General features: G+C 30.4%; 1 protein-coding gene across 1 annotated transcript in view; it reads right to left on the bottom strand.

Moving 5' to 3' along the window:
* The window catches only part of LOC111625877 (227 kDa spindle- and centromere-associated protein-like), a 45,477-nt gene that overhangs the window by 15,380 nt on the left and 14,342 nt on the right, over positions 1 to 15,755 (bottom strand). Inside the window, exons 6-8 of the mRNA XM_023369127.1 lie at positions 12,204 to 12,371; positions 6,342 to 6,809; positions 2,349 to 2,466 (exon numbers count right to left, since the gene is read on the bottom strand). Coding sequence (XP_023224895.1) covers positions 2,349 to 2,466; positions 6,342 to 6,809; positions 12,204 to 12,371 — 754 coding nt within the window. The remainder of the gene's footprint in view (positions 1 to 2,348; positions 2,467 to 6,341; positions 6,810 to 12,203; positions 12,372 to 15,755) is intronic.

The raw sequence follows: 15,755 nt of genomic DNA, 5'->3' as shown, positions 1-15,755 counted from the left end.
TGTTTCAAATAGAAATTGTTCTATATATGGGAATGTTATGTATCATCATCAGCAAGCCTGCACTACATTAGAACTCCTGGGGTATTGGATATCCTAAGTTACTTAGTTGTGGCATAGATTATTTCAGTCACATTCTGTCAGTCGGTATTTTGAATTTAGGGTTTCTTTGGCTTAGCTTTAGCCCTCATAATGCCAAGCTGCAACTTTTAATCATATTTTTAATTTATTTAATTTAAAATATATGCTCTCAACCTCAAATTAGTAGTGTGTTGCCCCTGTACATCATACTTTTCCTGATAACAACAGTGTCATGCCAGTCAAACAAGCAACTTTTCTGTGGGGAAAATTTTTAAATTGAAATCATGTGACTTCCAGTCTAGTTCGGAAGTTCATATATAGTTCATATGGAAATCCCTTTTTATTACATTAATACAGTTGTGCAACTCTCCCACACTTGATATACTGGAGCTATGGACAGCACTGTTTAACCTAAAACTACAGGTTGTGTGGTTTGTTATAAAACATCTTGTATTACCAGTGTGTTTGTTTATTTATTGTTTAATTTATTAATACTTATTTATTTTGTATTTTAATACTGTCACTTTTATCAGTGTTATTTCTTTGTATATCATTGTTATTTTTTAATATTGTATAATTTTGTAGTTTTTTATATATATATTATGTAAATTCTATGCTCATGAACAATAAACAGTTTGAAAATGTTCTATTTCTACAATTCAAAATGTTCTGTTCTTTATGAACAATATTGCCTGAAGAGGACAGTTACATACTGTTGGAATACAGTATTTGTGAAATAAATATTGTTCTGTAACACTGATAGACAGTTTTGTGTCTTAGCTTTCTGTATTAGTATTTGGCCTCTTAGTTATTTGTATATAGTTAATTGAGGCACCCTTCCCAAGTTTTCTACTTCTGGTTTCAACTTTCACCTATCTAATACCATTCTTGAGATTAGGGACAAACAGACTGACTGACATACAAACAGACAACAGTGGAAATTTATAATTCTACAATTTTTTCAAATTGCAGTCCAATCAATTCCAATCAATGAGTTACTCAATTTTCAAATTCTTCATTTGAGGATGACAAATGTGAAAACTGTGGAACATATTAGTATAAAACTTTTAAATGTTTTAGTTTGAGTTTTATTAAATTTGTTCACACAATAAACATAGTTGCCTGTTATTAGTATTCTCCTTGATATTAAGTGAAAATAGTTTCTTTGTTTTATAATATTAAAAAAAAAACAGTTTGTTTAAAAATAATTGATAAAATTATTTAATTAAAACATTTTTAAATATATTAGACTGAATGGAAATAAAACAGAAAATCTTACAAGACTTTTGAATTCAGAATTATTGGGCAAACTTTTTGAAATAAATTACAGATTAAATAAATTATTGAAGACAATGTTTTTAATTTCATAAATAACTTATAATGTGCACTTTATTTTACTTGAATTATATCATCACCTCAAAAATGTTTAAAAATAAGTTAATAACAACAACAAATATACACTGCAATTGATAAACAAAATTCNAAAATTTTTATGTTCTATTCATGGAACATTTACATTCCATTTTCGTTTTCGACCTGAAGATGGCCTATTAATTGGGCTGAAAACGTTTGTTTTTACAATTATATTTATTTCTCAGCAAAAAATTTGATTTGAAATTTTTTATGTTCTATTCATGGAATATTTACATTCCATTTTCGTTTTTGACCTGAAGATGGCCTATTAATTGGGCTGAAAACGTTTGTTTTTACAATTATATTTATTTCTCGGCAAAAAAGGTGTTTTGTTTTTAGTTACATTGATGTTACATGTTACTCTTGTTCCCTGTTAACAGCAATTCTAGTTCTACTAATCATGTAATAAGTATTTTTCTTATATTTTAAATCATAAAAGAAAGTTTAAACAATAACATATTACAACTTTCATAAATTTTAAAAATCTTTTTATTATATAAATAGAAGGTACAGTACTTTTTTATGTACATGCATAGCTTTTCTATACAAGTATGTTACAACTTATTAGCTAGTCTAATTGTTTTCTCTATTACTATTACTATTACTATTACTATTATTTTTTTTTTTTTTCACAAAACATTCATGCAAGCATTTCAACTGTTGTGAAGTAAATTTTGGTACTTTCTTATCACTTTTTCTAGTTTGATTCATTATCACAATTAAAAATAATTACTTGAGAAAAAAACAAAAAGTAAAACAAATAAAATTTTATTTTAGGCAAAAATTAAAATTATAAGGTATTGGATTTGATCATCAAACTGATTGAAAAATTTAAATTAACACTAATTTTAACTTACTTTGTAAAGATGAATTCTCTTCAATTTCTAAGAGTTTTAACTGTAAGCTACCTTTTTCTTCTTCTAATTCAGCTATCCTTAAATTCAATGATGCTATTTGATTTGAATCACTATCTTTCTGCACAAAAGAATATTTCTTATGTAATTATAAATATTAATTAAAATTTCTGATTATTGAAAATTACAGAAGAATCTCTATTAATTAATGAATCTCTCATATACTCTGAATGTATATTCAGAGATTCATTAAATCACTTTTTGCAGGTTATATTTAAACGATTAAATATTTAATTCTTTAAAATATCCTAATTATTAAAAGTATTAATATTAAAGACATATTACAAAATGTTTAATTACAGAATATAAAGTAATAGTAAATGTTTCTATTTTATACATAACTCTATTTTCATAACTTTTCATATTCAGCAATCTTACAAACAGAAGTAGAAATGTTTTATGAATTAACATTTCAATTACTAAAATATTAATTCAAATGTAATGTAAATGTAATTAATTTTTTCCTTACTTTTTCTGCTCTGTGGGCACTAAGAGAGTCTTTTTAATTTTATCCATCATGGATTCAACTAGATTCACATTAAGGGGGGCCAGGTAATGAGGAACGGAACCTGATATACCCAGGAAAGATCATCCCAAAAATCCCTGGAGTTTTTTTGACTGTCCAGATTTGATGCCAGGTTACCCAGAGCAGTAGGCTGACATCTTAACCACCTTACTGTCTGGCCAACCAAATGTGATATCAATACATTTATATTATTGATAATGGAGTTGCAGAAAAAATTTCTCTGCTGAAATGTCCACAGTTCTTAAACAGAATTGTAATAAAAAATTTCATTGTACTGCATAAGTCATAAATGTAATTTGACAAATTTGTAATTAAGTTTAATGTTATTTAATAAATAAGAAAAATTAGAGTTAAGTGACATCACAATCAACTTCCATTAGTTCAAGTCTTATAAACTACATGCAACATTTTTTAATGGTAAAAATTTATTCATTTATAGTTTTATTGTGCACATTACATTCATATGTTAACTAAATGACTGATAAAACTGTTTCAATGTTTTTGTTTTTCATAACAAAAATGTAACTATTTAAATTTTACCATTCTGTTTTTCTTTCATAGTTTCAAATAGTTAATAAATATTAAATACATAGTTGATCTTCATAACTATTTAATGTACTGTTTCTCTAAATCAGCGTTTCTCAAAGTGGGCGATAACGCCCCCTTGTGGGCGCTGGAGGCTTTCAGGGGGGCAGTAGAAGGCTCAAAGGAAATTGGGGGGCGTTAAGGAAATCTAGAGGGGCGACGGCAGACAAATTCTATATATAAAAATCTGTGACGGAATATATATAAAATGTTGACATTTTATTTATTTTTTATTGAAGGTCATAAGTTGAATATTTCTAACACATTGACTTATATTTTAGCTCAGTGTTTCTCAAAGTGGGCAATAACGCTCCCTTGTGGGCGATGAGTAGATCTAGGGGGCGCTGGAGGCAGGGTATTGAACGGTGACCAAAGGCAAAATTGGGGCTGATAAGAGGAAACATTGCGTTTAATGGTTTCCAGATATTGTGAACAATGTACAGTAAGGGCACAAAGTGTGAGATTCATAGAAAAGTTTTCCTAAGAATATTTCCAATCCTTTCTCACACAAGAGAAAATGGGTTAGGGGGCGTTGGGTATAACTTTATGGAACAGAGGGGGCGGTGGATCGAAAAAGTTTGAGAATCACTGCTCTAAATCAATAATACAATTATGTAGAATAGCTACCAATATCCTCCAATACACACTGGGTTTCCTATAAATGCCAGCTATTTAGTTTGAACTGCTAAAGTACTCACAGTATTCATACTAAACATCACAAACTGCATATAAGAATTTAATGCCAGGTGTCATTAAATTCCTATATACAGTTTGTGATGCTTAGGAGTGTCCTGTATGTGCTGTGGTAATTTTTCCATGGGAACCCTTAAAAAAATGCTTTTCCCATGACATAAATCACAACTGGGGTACATGTTAAATAATACATGAATGAATGCAGCTTTCTGTACTTTCTGTTTCAAACTATTCATTTTACATAGATAAGTGAACTAGATGTCAATTTGAATGGCAACCAAGAGGTCTTACATCATTGCCTTAAATTAAATGCAGTTGCATACACAAAAGAACACTCCAGAAAAACAGCAGTATGGAAATTCAAACTGCATCCAAAGCAAATTCATGAATGGAGGAGTAAGCTATCAAGAATAAGAGTGAAGCAAGGAGGCTTGCAGGAGGAGGATGCAAGAAGATCAGTGAAAAATTAGAAGTGAAGGTTCTGCATGGATCTGTAAGAAGTGAGAGAAAAATAACCATGTCTCAAGACAAATGGTGATGGACAAGGCAAGAGAAATCTTCCCAGTTAGATAAAATTTATTTTAAAAAAATGAGATGTTCATAGCTAGCAGAGGGTAGCTAGAAAAATTCTGAAATGTAACCATTTGTCCATGAGATGAAAGATATCACTTGAGCAAAAAGATCCTTAGGTGCTACTTGATATGCTAGTATTGTATATAATAACCATTTCCAACATGCAAGAAAAAAGTGCATCAATGATTCATAGCTATGAATGAAACATTAGTGTGTTTTGATATGCATGAAAGCACCAAGACTGCAACAACTGAAAGAAAAAGTATCCTATCATGAGAAATATCATTTCACTGTTGCTTTAGTAGCAAAAGGCAATGGAACAAAATTGAAACCTTTCATCACATTTTGGAAAAGGGTGCATGAAGTGAAGAGGCTGCAGAATGTTCCTGGAGATGTTATTCCAAGTCTAAATCAACAATTGGATGTTGTGGATGTTGGACAAGAAAATTTTCGAGTGGCTGCAGAAAATCTGTGGCAAGTTTTCTTTCCAGCATAAAGTGCTTGTACAGGATTTGTATTGCTGCCACATCAGCAAGAAAACAAAAAAGAATCTGGAAAACTATAACATGAGCATCATTGTTATTCCAGGTGGCTGCACAAAATATATTCAAGCAACAGATATGATGTGATATAATCCCTTCAAGAACAAAATATGCCAGTTCAATCACTCTTCGATGGTGAATGACAAAGATAAACATTACACATGTGAGGGAAATCTCAAAGCACCTTCTTCACATCTAATGACTTCTTGGATTCAACAAGCCTGGGAAATGGTCCAAATGAAATGATCCATCACTCTTTGAAAAACTGCATATTGACTAACAAAACAGATGGCTGGGAAGATGCATCCATCCATTCTTTCAAATCCAAGGAGCTGTACCTTAGGAGTAAGTTCAAAAGCAACAAGTGAATCCTAGCCTGCTACCAGAGGAAGAGAATCTCAAAGAAGCTTAATGTAATGAAGTTGTAATCTACAGAGATAATGAAAAAGGTAAACATTATGACATTTTCCACAGCTACGGTAACTAAAATTGCAGATACAATGATACTTTAATTAACGTTATGCTTACAGTAGTAATGTTGTATGGTATTGTGCTTTGTATTAAGTAAGGAATTAAATAAAAAGGAAAATTCTTGTAAATTACCCACAGTTTTCATTATTTGGAGAGAATAGATGGAAGAAACAATGTTGATGGTGGTGGTAGTGGAAAGAAGATTGAAAAATATTTCCCCCTTTTTTACCAGTAGTTTTGATGCAAAATTCTGCAAGAATGGAATGCCATGTGCTAGGTATATTCTGTCTAATAGACATCTGACATCTACTGAACAACATATTTCATAATTTACAGTATTCTGTAAATTATGAAATAGTGTGTAATTATTTGAAGTTAAATTAATATAAATAATATAAATTTTTTATTACATATTTTGAATTTTTCAACATTAATTTTACTTTCAAAAATAACTTTTGATTATTTAGGATATTCATAATAATAAATATTAATTGAAATATACCAATAACATTGAAATAGTACATTACATAAAAACTTTTAAATTACCTTTGCAGATTCTAATTCTCTTTCTAATGCTTTAAATTTAATTCTTTCTTTCACTCTAGCTTTAAGAACTTTCTCATCAGTTTGGTTTTCTATGTCCTTTAAAGTTTTCTTGAGTTCATTTCTCTCTGTTCTTTCAGATTCAATTTCTTTTTTTAAGTTCACTGATTCATCATGCATGCGTACTAATTTTTCTTGCAATTCTCCATTTTTTGTAGCAAGTTCAAATCTAACTTTTTCTAGTTTTTGCACACTTTCCTCTAAAGTCTTTACATCATCATTTTTATTCTGTAACAATTTATTATATTTATCTTCAAGTAATTCAATTTGGCTTTTCAATTGTTGATTTTCTTCCTTCCATTCATTTTCTTTACTAATAAAATTTTCCTGCATTAAACGCATTTCATCTCTGGTAACATCTAATTGATCAATCACTGATTTACCTTTACGATTCAGATCTTCAGTCATCAACTATAAAGAAACATTTATTAGAATAAGCCATACTTGAAAAGTATAAAATCTGATTTATGAGATTCTCTATCATCTATTAAACATAATGTATAACTTCTAAACAAAAATATAAAGTTACTAATACAAAATGTATCTTATATTTAATTTATTACATTTACAATTATATTTATTATAACTAATATGAAGTGTATTATAGAAAATATAAGGTTGTATGTGCAGTTATGCAAATTAATTACATTAGTATATTTAGATTAGTTTGAAGACTGCTATTAATCCATGAAAAATTATTTTAAAAGAGAAACAATAATAATCACATTGCTTACTCTTTATTTTTATTTATTATATACATTCAATTATTTATTTAAAGAATTCAATTTTTGATATTATTAATAAGTTCATTTATTTTGTTTGAGTTACAGATATGTCTCAGTTTACAATGGACATCTGTTCCAATAGTCTAGTTGTAAGTCCATATAACTGAAAGTCCAACGTAGTATGTTCAAACAAAATATGTCACTATTCTCACTTCCTCAGCCGTTTCTTTACGAATATAAACAAAACACCAAACGCTTGCTGAGCTTATTATTACTTTAATTTCAAACGTTTTCAGCCCAATTCCAATAGGCTATCTTCAAGAACTTGAAGATGGCCTATTGGAAGCTTGAACAAAAAAGCCATACACATATCCATTTTTTAGATATTAACATAAGATTTAAACAAGGATATGTACAAACGGCAGTGTATCTAAAACTCACACATGCTCCACTATATATCCCAGCATGGTCTAATGATCCAATTAAATACAAAATGTCTTCGTTTAGGTCGCTTATTAAAAGAGCATTCTTATATTGCACCAACATACAAGACAGAATTAGCGAGATTAACAGAATCAAGAAGATTGCGAAAAGTTTAGGATACAAAACATCTACAATTAACGGTTTGGTCAAAGGTTACAAGCAAGGGACAAACAAACGGAATAAGCCAAAAGTTAGGTTTAACAAGTTTACATACAACAGGAATGTCAAAGGAATAATGGAAGAATTATGTAAATATAAGAGCACAAGATCTGTTTATAAACGAGCGCCAAACATCTACAAGTTACTAAGAAATGATAAGGACAAGATAGGAATGAAGGAAAAAGCTGGTGTTTATAGAATTCCTTTTGAAAATCAACAATTAGGAGTGGCAAAAGATTATGTGGGCGTCACCACAAGAAACCTGGCGGTTCGTTTAAAGGAACATATGTATGACGTTAGTAAAGGGAACAACAACACCATCTTGGCAATCATGGCGCAAACAGAGGGTGCAAGTGTTAAATGGGATGAGGCACGAATTGTTAAACCGGTCCATTCTCCGACTATTGCGTTTGGCATAGAAAAAATGGAGATTTATAAGAGTAAGATAAATAGCAAGTGTCTAAACGCCAAGGATGCTAATGCTCTTCCAACGGCATGGAAGTACATAATAGAAAAGGAAATGGGAATTAAAAACCCGTAAACTTATGGCAGTTGTGTATTACTGGTTTAATGTATATTTTTGTTATAGTAAGCTTTATATTTTTATATTTTTTATATTATTTATGTTTATCATATAATATGTTAAAATTTTTTAGTTAAATATTTAATAGTTTACAGTTTATATTTAAAAATATGTTAAATATTTAATGGTTACAGTTTATGTTAAAAGTTTAAATTTAAAATTTATTCGAAAGTTGTATTCGATTGTAGAATAATAAGTTCTTGAAGATGGCCTATTGGAATTGGGCTGAAAACGTTTGAAATTAAATTAATAATAAGCTCAGCAAGCGTTTGGTGTTTTGTTTATATTTTTCAAAATATGTCAGATGGTGAGAGAAGTCACATGACCACTACAAACATATCATACTGTGAGACATTTTTATACTAAGATTTTTATAAACAGTATTGAAGTCAAGTCACTCACACTGGTCACTTCCATTGACCAATGAGTGAGGTTGTGTTGGAGAAAGAGCCTACATGGCTAACATCTACATATTAACCTATTAGAAGAAGAACAGTATTGCATGTCAGTAATGATAAAAATAAAGTTTACCTTATGTTTTATTTATTACAGTTAATATAAAGTGTTATAGAAAATATGAGGTTGTATGTACATTTACACAATTTGTAGCATTTGTTACATTGTTTTATTTTAACTGTATTTATCTTGTGTTTGCCAATATGGCTACTATGAATACTTTATGGGACAACTGCTGTAACTTCACATAGCTGAGAAGTTGTAAGTCAAATTTCATTTATATTTTACTGATTACAGTTGTATGTAAAAACTAATACAATTCCTTAATAAAATGCATGGGAAAGTTACCAATCAATAATATGTTTTTGTTCAAGAATCACTGATTTAGAATAAAATATGTTTTCTTTAATAATATTTAATTGAACGTATATTCAATAGAAAATCAGAAAAGTGTCATTAAAACTTAGGAGGATAAGTAATGGCATAGTAATTTTGGAACACAAAACCTCCAAATCAGAAGCAACACTAACTGTGACTGCCAACACTGTTGATGTATGAGAACATAAGATAATAGACTGATAAAATGGTGGCTTCTCTCTAGCAATGCATGAAGCAAGAAGTTGTCCAATTTTTGGCAACACTGCAAGGTATACATTTGACTTATAACTGAGGACCTTAGATACCTTAGTCTTCAATTATAAGTCAAATGTACCTATAACTATGAAATTTAATATATTTAAAATGTATATAGATAAAATAAAAAATAGGACAAGTGAATTAGAAAATCAAAAACGGAAATAGAACAAATAGTAAAAGTGTTCATATTAAATGATTACCTGAAGACACTAATACAGAAAATAGCTATTGATATACAGGGGAAAAACAATTTTATAAATAAAAAAATTTTGTAAAATTAATGTATATACCAACATTATTTGAAAGAGTTAAGAAAATATTGGCTAATAAAATAAACTTAATACCAGAAAAAATAGACTGAACCAAAAAATATTTACGAATAAAAAACAGAAACAACAGAAGAAAAGGTAATATATTCATTTGATTGCAGTTGTGGACAAAGAAGAACCTATATAAGAGAAACAAAAAGAGAATTAAAAATACATATAAAGGAACATATCAGAGTTATAAAAGGAAATTATGCAAATTCTGCAGTAGCAGAACATTGTAATAAAGAAGGATGTGAAATAGCATCGGATACAATAAAAATAAAGGAAAAGGGAAGATATAATTTTAAAAAACAATTATACAAACATATTTACATAAAAAGACAAAACAATAGAATAAAAAATAACTTGGATTGAGAATCCACCAATCATGGAACAGTATTATCAATAACAGGAGTAAACAATAAACAAACGTACCGGGAACCTGTTGCCAGTGTGCTTCTTGGAAAAAAACAGAGCGTTACGAACGTTTTCGAACTTGAAAGTTCTTCTTCAGGTAACTGACGACTGTTAAGCGAATGCAATTCAAATTTAAGTCGAATTGGAATATCATTCAGAATTATATCGCGTGGATCGATGACGTCATTCACACATGCGCCCCTCTGCCGGTTGTAAATTATCATAAGTTTTTGTCTATGAGCGCCTGACAAGCAGTTGACAGGGTGATTTCATCTTTGTGGTTAATGCAATTATCATCTTTTAGTGTAGCCATACAGATGTAAATGACCTCTAGCCATCTATGTCAGGGGTATACACCATCTCGATTATGGACCATAGATGGGACAGAAGCCTGATCTACGTAGGATCCACAAAGTACTCTCTAGAAGTGAGAATTAAAGAGCACACAGCTGATATTCTACATGCGAGGCAAACCACCGCTCCAGCCATCTATGCTTCAGATATGGAAGTAGAGCCATTGTTCAACCAGGCCAAGGTGATCCGCACTACAAAATACATACACCATCTTAGATGGCTAGAGGCCATTTACATCTGTATGGCTACACTAAAAGATGATAATTGCATTAACCACAAAGATGAAATCACCCTGTCAACTGCATGTCAGGCGCTCATAGACAAAAACTTATGATAATTTACAACCAGCAAAGGGGCGCATGCGTGAATGACGTCATCAATCCACGTGATAATTCTGAATGATATTCCAATTTGACTAGAATTTGAATTGCATTCGCTTAACAGTCGTCAGTTACCTGAAGAAGAACTTTCAAGTTTGAAAATGTTCATAACCAGGCATAAAAGAATTTTTTTTTCCGAGAAGCACACCAACAACAGGTTCCCAGTACATTTGTTTATTGTTTACTTTAACCCAGTGTAGTATAATTCCAATTTAATAACAGGAGTAATAGACTGGAATGTTCATAAAGTGAGCTAAGTAAAAATGTTATTCATCGTTTGACATTACAGGCACAGTTATGTGAGTAAAAAATACTTTTAAACATTTTATATATTATAATTTTATAAATGCGTGTTTTAACTTTATACAGGTATTGTGATATTATAATAGGAATTCTTCTGTGTATTTACATATCAAAGTAATTAACAAAAGAGAAATTGTAAGTTATGCAAAAATCTATATATTACTATCAGGTACTTTTAACATATTGTATTATTGTAAATTTTTATAAATTTTATTTTTAGCACTGTGTTTTTGTAAACCTGCTGAAGAGGAAGGGACCTGAAGGTCTGAAACACAGATAAAGTGTGTACAGGTGAAAATACCAGGTGAACAATAACAATTGTTTGTTTTCTCTGAATAAGTTTTTCTCAATTGCAGAAACTGAACCAGTACAATAAGTCCTATTAATAAGATCTGTCCTACTAGACATTTATATAACAGACAACTACATGAATTGCACTAAAGTGTATGAGTACAGTTCTAAGATTCTAAAATCAGCCACAGTTCTGAGGAAGATTCTCAATGGCTGGGACTGCAATGAATGCCAAGGAGAATCTTCCATAGAACTGTGGATGCTTTCAGAACCTTATAACTCTACTTGTACACTTGTGTACAATTCATATAGTTGTCTCCTTACTGTACCTGCATTTGCCAGTGGATGTTGATTGGTTTTTGTCAAAAATCAGACAACACAGCAACACAGCATCATGCACTGCTGGAGAGGTGACACTATTCTATTAGTCTGTTGCCAGTTGCTGTGACTTGGAAATTACTAAGCTATTGATCATCCTTCCAACTTTCAACGCACTTTTTCAGTATTCTATTGAATATGCCTTGTAATGATCAAAAAAGGTATGACTACTTAAAATAAGATGTATTACAAAATATTTATTTAAACCAACAAAATTAAAACAGATTAGTCTTTGTGTAAACAGATCATCACAAAAATATATTGGTATTAAATTAGAATTGTTCCAGATTTTTTAAAATATTGTTAAAACTATATGCAAAAATACACAGTACCTGTATTGCTTGATTACGAGTTTTCAATACTTCATTCTTTTCTTTAATATGTTCTTGTAAATCTATTATCGTTCGTTCTTTCTCCGAAATCAAATCATTTAATTCCATAATTTTGGAGTCTTTGTATACCATTTGAGCATATAGTTCTTGCACATTGTATGTATCCTGCTGAATAATAAATAAAACAAATAATGTAATTTTTAAAAAAATAACAACAAAAAGATTATCAGTAGCTATCTATTCTATTTTCCAACAAACAAAAAAAAATTAAGAAATCTTTGATTAATATTCTTAATCAAAAAATTCATAAAAACAATAAATATAAGCAAGAAATACAATATAAATATATTTGCATTATTAAAACATGCATTCAACAATAACAAGATAAATACAATATTGAAGAAAAAGTATTTTTATATTTAATCTTACTATCTTCATTATCCATGAAATCATCAAAATGCACTGAATGATTACACAATGTAATACAAAATAAAATCATAAAACATCTATATCAAAATATAGTTTTTTTATGAATACAATCCATTAAATAATAAATTTTAGTAATGAAATAATTCTAATTATAAATTATTTGGTATTTTTTACATAGTAAAACATCTGCATAAGAATAAAAGATTAAATATGATAAATTGATCACTGACTGATAAATATTGCATTTTTCCAATCAAACAAAATTCTATTTTATATTCATCTAGTGTAATCTGGAATTTAAGTTTCTTCAAATTAATAAATTTTTATGCATATCATATTGCTGTACATGTAAGAACATGCTCTTATAGATGGAACAAAACTGAACTGGCATATATAGGGCAAGTCAAGTGGAGAGGGAAATAAGTTGGGAATGATAATATAGATCATTGTAAACAAAATCTTTATACAAACATGAGTATTATTCTTAGGAGTTTTTGAAATACAGCTATTTGTAAGTTGTTCACATACAACAATAATAATTAATGATACATGTGTTACATTCATAACAAATGCTCAAAAATTGAACTCAACCTCAATACATTTTACAACTTGTGTCCAAAGACAACCTGTCATTTCTCCAAGTTACTTGGTAATAACTATGTACAAAATTCAGCATCTCCTGAAACATATGTTGATATGCTGAAAGTATAAGAATCTAAGCCAAAGTGATGTAAAGTTTAAGTGTATTGAGGTTCATCTATATAAGAGCAAGTACTTATACACAGAGCAAAATTGGCACTATATTCTGCAAAGTAGTTTTTTAGCTACTATCTACTAAAAACACATTATTTTTTCAATTTTTAGCATGCTCCACTAGTGGTGAAGTAATAGCAGCCTGATAGCCGAGCAGTCAAGGTTTCAGCCCTTACTGCTCTGGGGGACCCAGGATCGAATCCAGATTGGTCAAATAATCCCCAGAAACTTTTCAGGGGGTGGTCCATTCGGATATGTCAGGCTTCGTCCCTCACCACCCAGTTGCCCCATTGTGGGCCTGGCTGAACCCATAACGGGCTTGCAAAAATAGACCCTCTTAGTGCCCACAGGGTGGAAAGAGTTTTAAAAAAAGTGATGAAGTGCTTATGTTAGGACATTTGTCCATCTGTCAGATTGCCACACGCATGTGCAATGACTTCACTTTCATTACCTAAGTGTTATGTTCAATTCAATCCATTTATTGTGCATGCACAATGACTTTACCTGTAAAAACTCTTTGCAGACTTGTATTTCTTCTTAGAATTGAAATAAGTCAATTGAAGTCTTTGTATAAATGATAAAATTTCTTCACATTCAATGCTTTTATTTCATATATTGAGCTTTAACTGAATTATTGCAAATTAAAGACAAAAAACCTATTCCAGCAACTATTTTTTATTTTATCTAACACTTTCGACCATCTGTGTGGCCATCGTCAGGATCAAACACTTTGAATAGAATTCTTTCATGTTTAAATATTACGTTGGTTTAACTAATGGTTTAGAACATAATATTTAAACATTTATGTCTATAAACCACATTCCTTACTGGCTTACTGTATACTCAGTGAAAATTCTTCTGAACAACTACTTGATTCCAAGAATTTATAAAATTTATTTTAAACAAAATTAATATTTGATTTGCTTTTGTGGAGTGTGCTATGTGCAATCAGATCAGCTTGACCAATCAGTTATAGTATTGAAGTTATTTTTTTTAAATAACAGTACACAGCAAAACTGGAACCATACAACAGTGAAACTAAATTTGGTGTTAAGTACAGGGGTGGCCAACAGTTTTTGCTCCTGGGCTGAATTGGAAAGAAAACTTTTTCCACGGGGTGAACCAGAGGCTGCCCTAGGAAGATTTGAGGTGGTGTGAGATCTCATTGTGGTGTCACCCATAGAGACTAAATTGTGGATAGAGATTACAGATACATTTTTCACATTATCATGCTAAATGCACAGTGAGTTATTGACCTTTTTTTTTTTTAGGAGTCAAAAAAATTTTTCATCGAGCTATTCAGACTTGAGTAGTTAATATTGAAAGATTGATTTTGTGGGCCACATACATTCATTAGACGGACCATATGTTGGCCATGCCTGTGTTAGCATATAATAGAAAACCTAATGTTTTCTGCCTCTTATCTAACACAAAAAATATCACAAATGACGCAAAAGCGCCAGGATACACCTGGTGCTCTTGCATCATCACATTCACAGTCCAAGATGGATGATTTAACACGCAAATATCGTACATACAATCTACAGATCCCTGCAAGCCATAATATGACCACAAATACAACATAACCAAGGGGAATTTCAACACAATGCTTGCCCATTTTGCAACCAAAAGTGAAGTTCCCCCTTGCTGGGATGAAACTACACTTTTACACAGGATATTTGAGTGACATGACTTGGAGGCTTTAGAAATCTACATTTCTGAAAAAAAAAAAAAAAAAAGGATGTTGCATTAACTCTGATGACATTACAGTACTGCAAGCATGGAAATATTTTATAGATTCACACAGAATTTAATGTTTTTAACTTTATTATTTAATATCATGCCTTTTGTTTATTTGTATTTTTACACTTTAAACTCTGCATCACAATATGTATCAAACATCAGCTCTATTTCTTAGGTAATAAGGTTTTTATTTACGGGTCTTCAAGCCGGCGTTCCAACATGCTCATTACGCCTAGCGCGTCTCGTTCGCCGAGGATACCGCAACAACATCTTTTTGAATATTTGAAATTTCTATTTCAAATGCAATGGTATTCTCTGTCAAACAACAGAACTGTTTTTTGGTTTTTTGTTTTATTTCCTGATGAGGGCCTCTAAATTGTGGCTGAAAATGTTAGATCATTAAAGTTATTTGCTGGAAATCACATATAAATGTTAGTTTCACTGTCATTTTTTTATTTAAAATTTTTATTTTTAATAATGGTTACCACAGAGATGTCATTGAAAGTTACCATATCAGTGTATTTACATGTAATTTGCATTGACACATTAATGCAATGTTTTTGTAAGCAAAAACTAACATACATAGTAAGAGCATGCCTTACATGTGAGATATGCTTTTATAAGCAA

This window comes from Centruroides sculpturatus, unplaced genomic scaffold (genome assembly GCF_000671375.1).
Source record: "Centruroides sculpturatus isolate CEXI.00-Female unplaced genomic scaffold, Cexi_2.0 scaffold333, whole genome shotgun sequence".
NCBI classification, from domain to species: domain Eukaryota; kingdom Metazoa; phylum Arthropoda; class Arachnida; order Scorpiones; family Buthidae; genus Centruroides; species Centruroides sculpturatus.
This window is presented reverse-complemented; position numbering and strand designations above follow the sequence as displayed.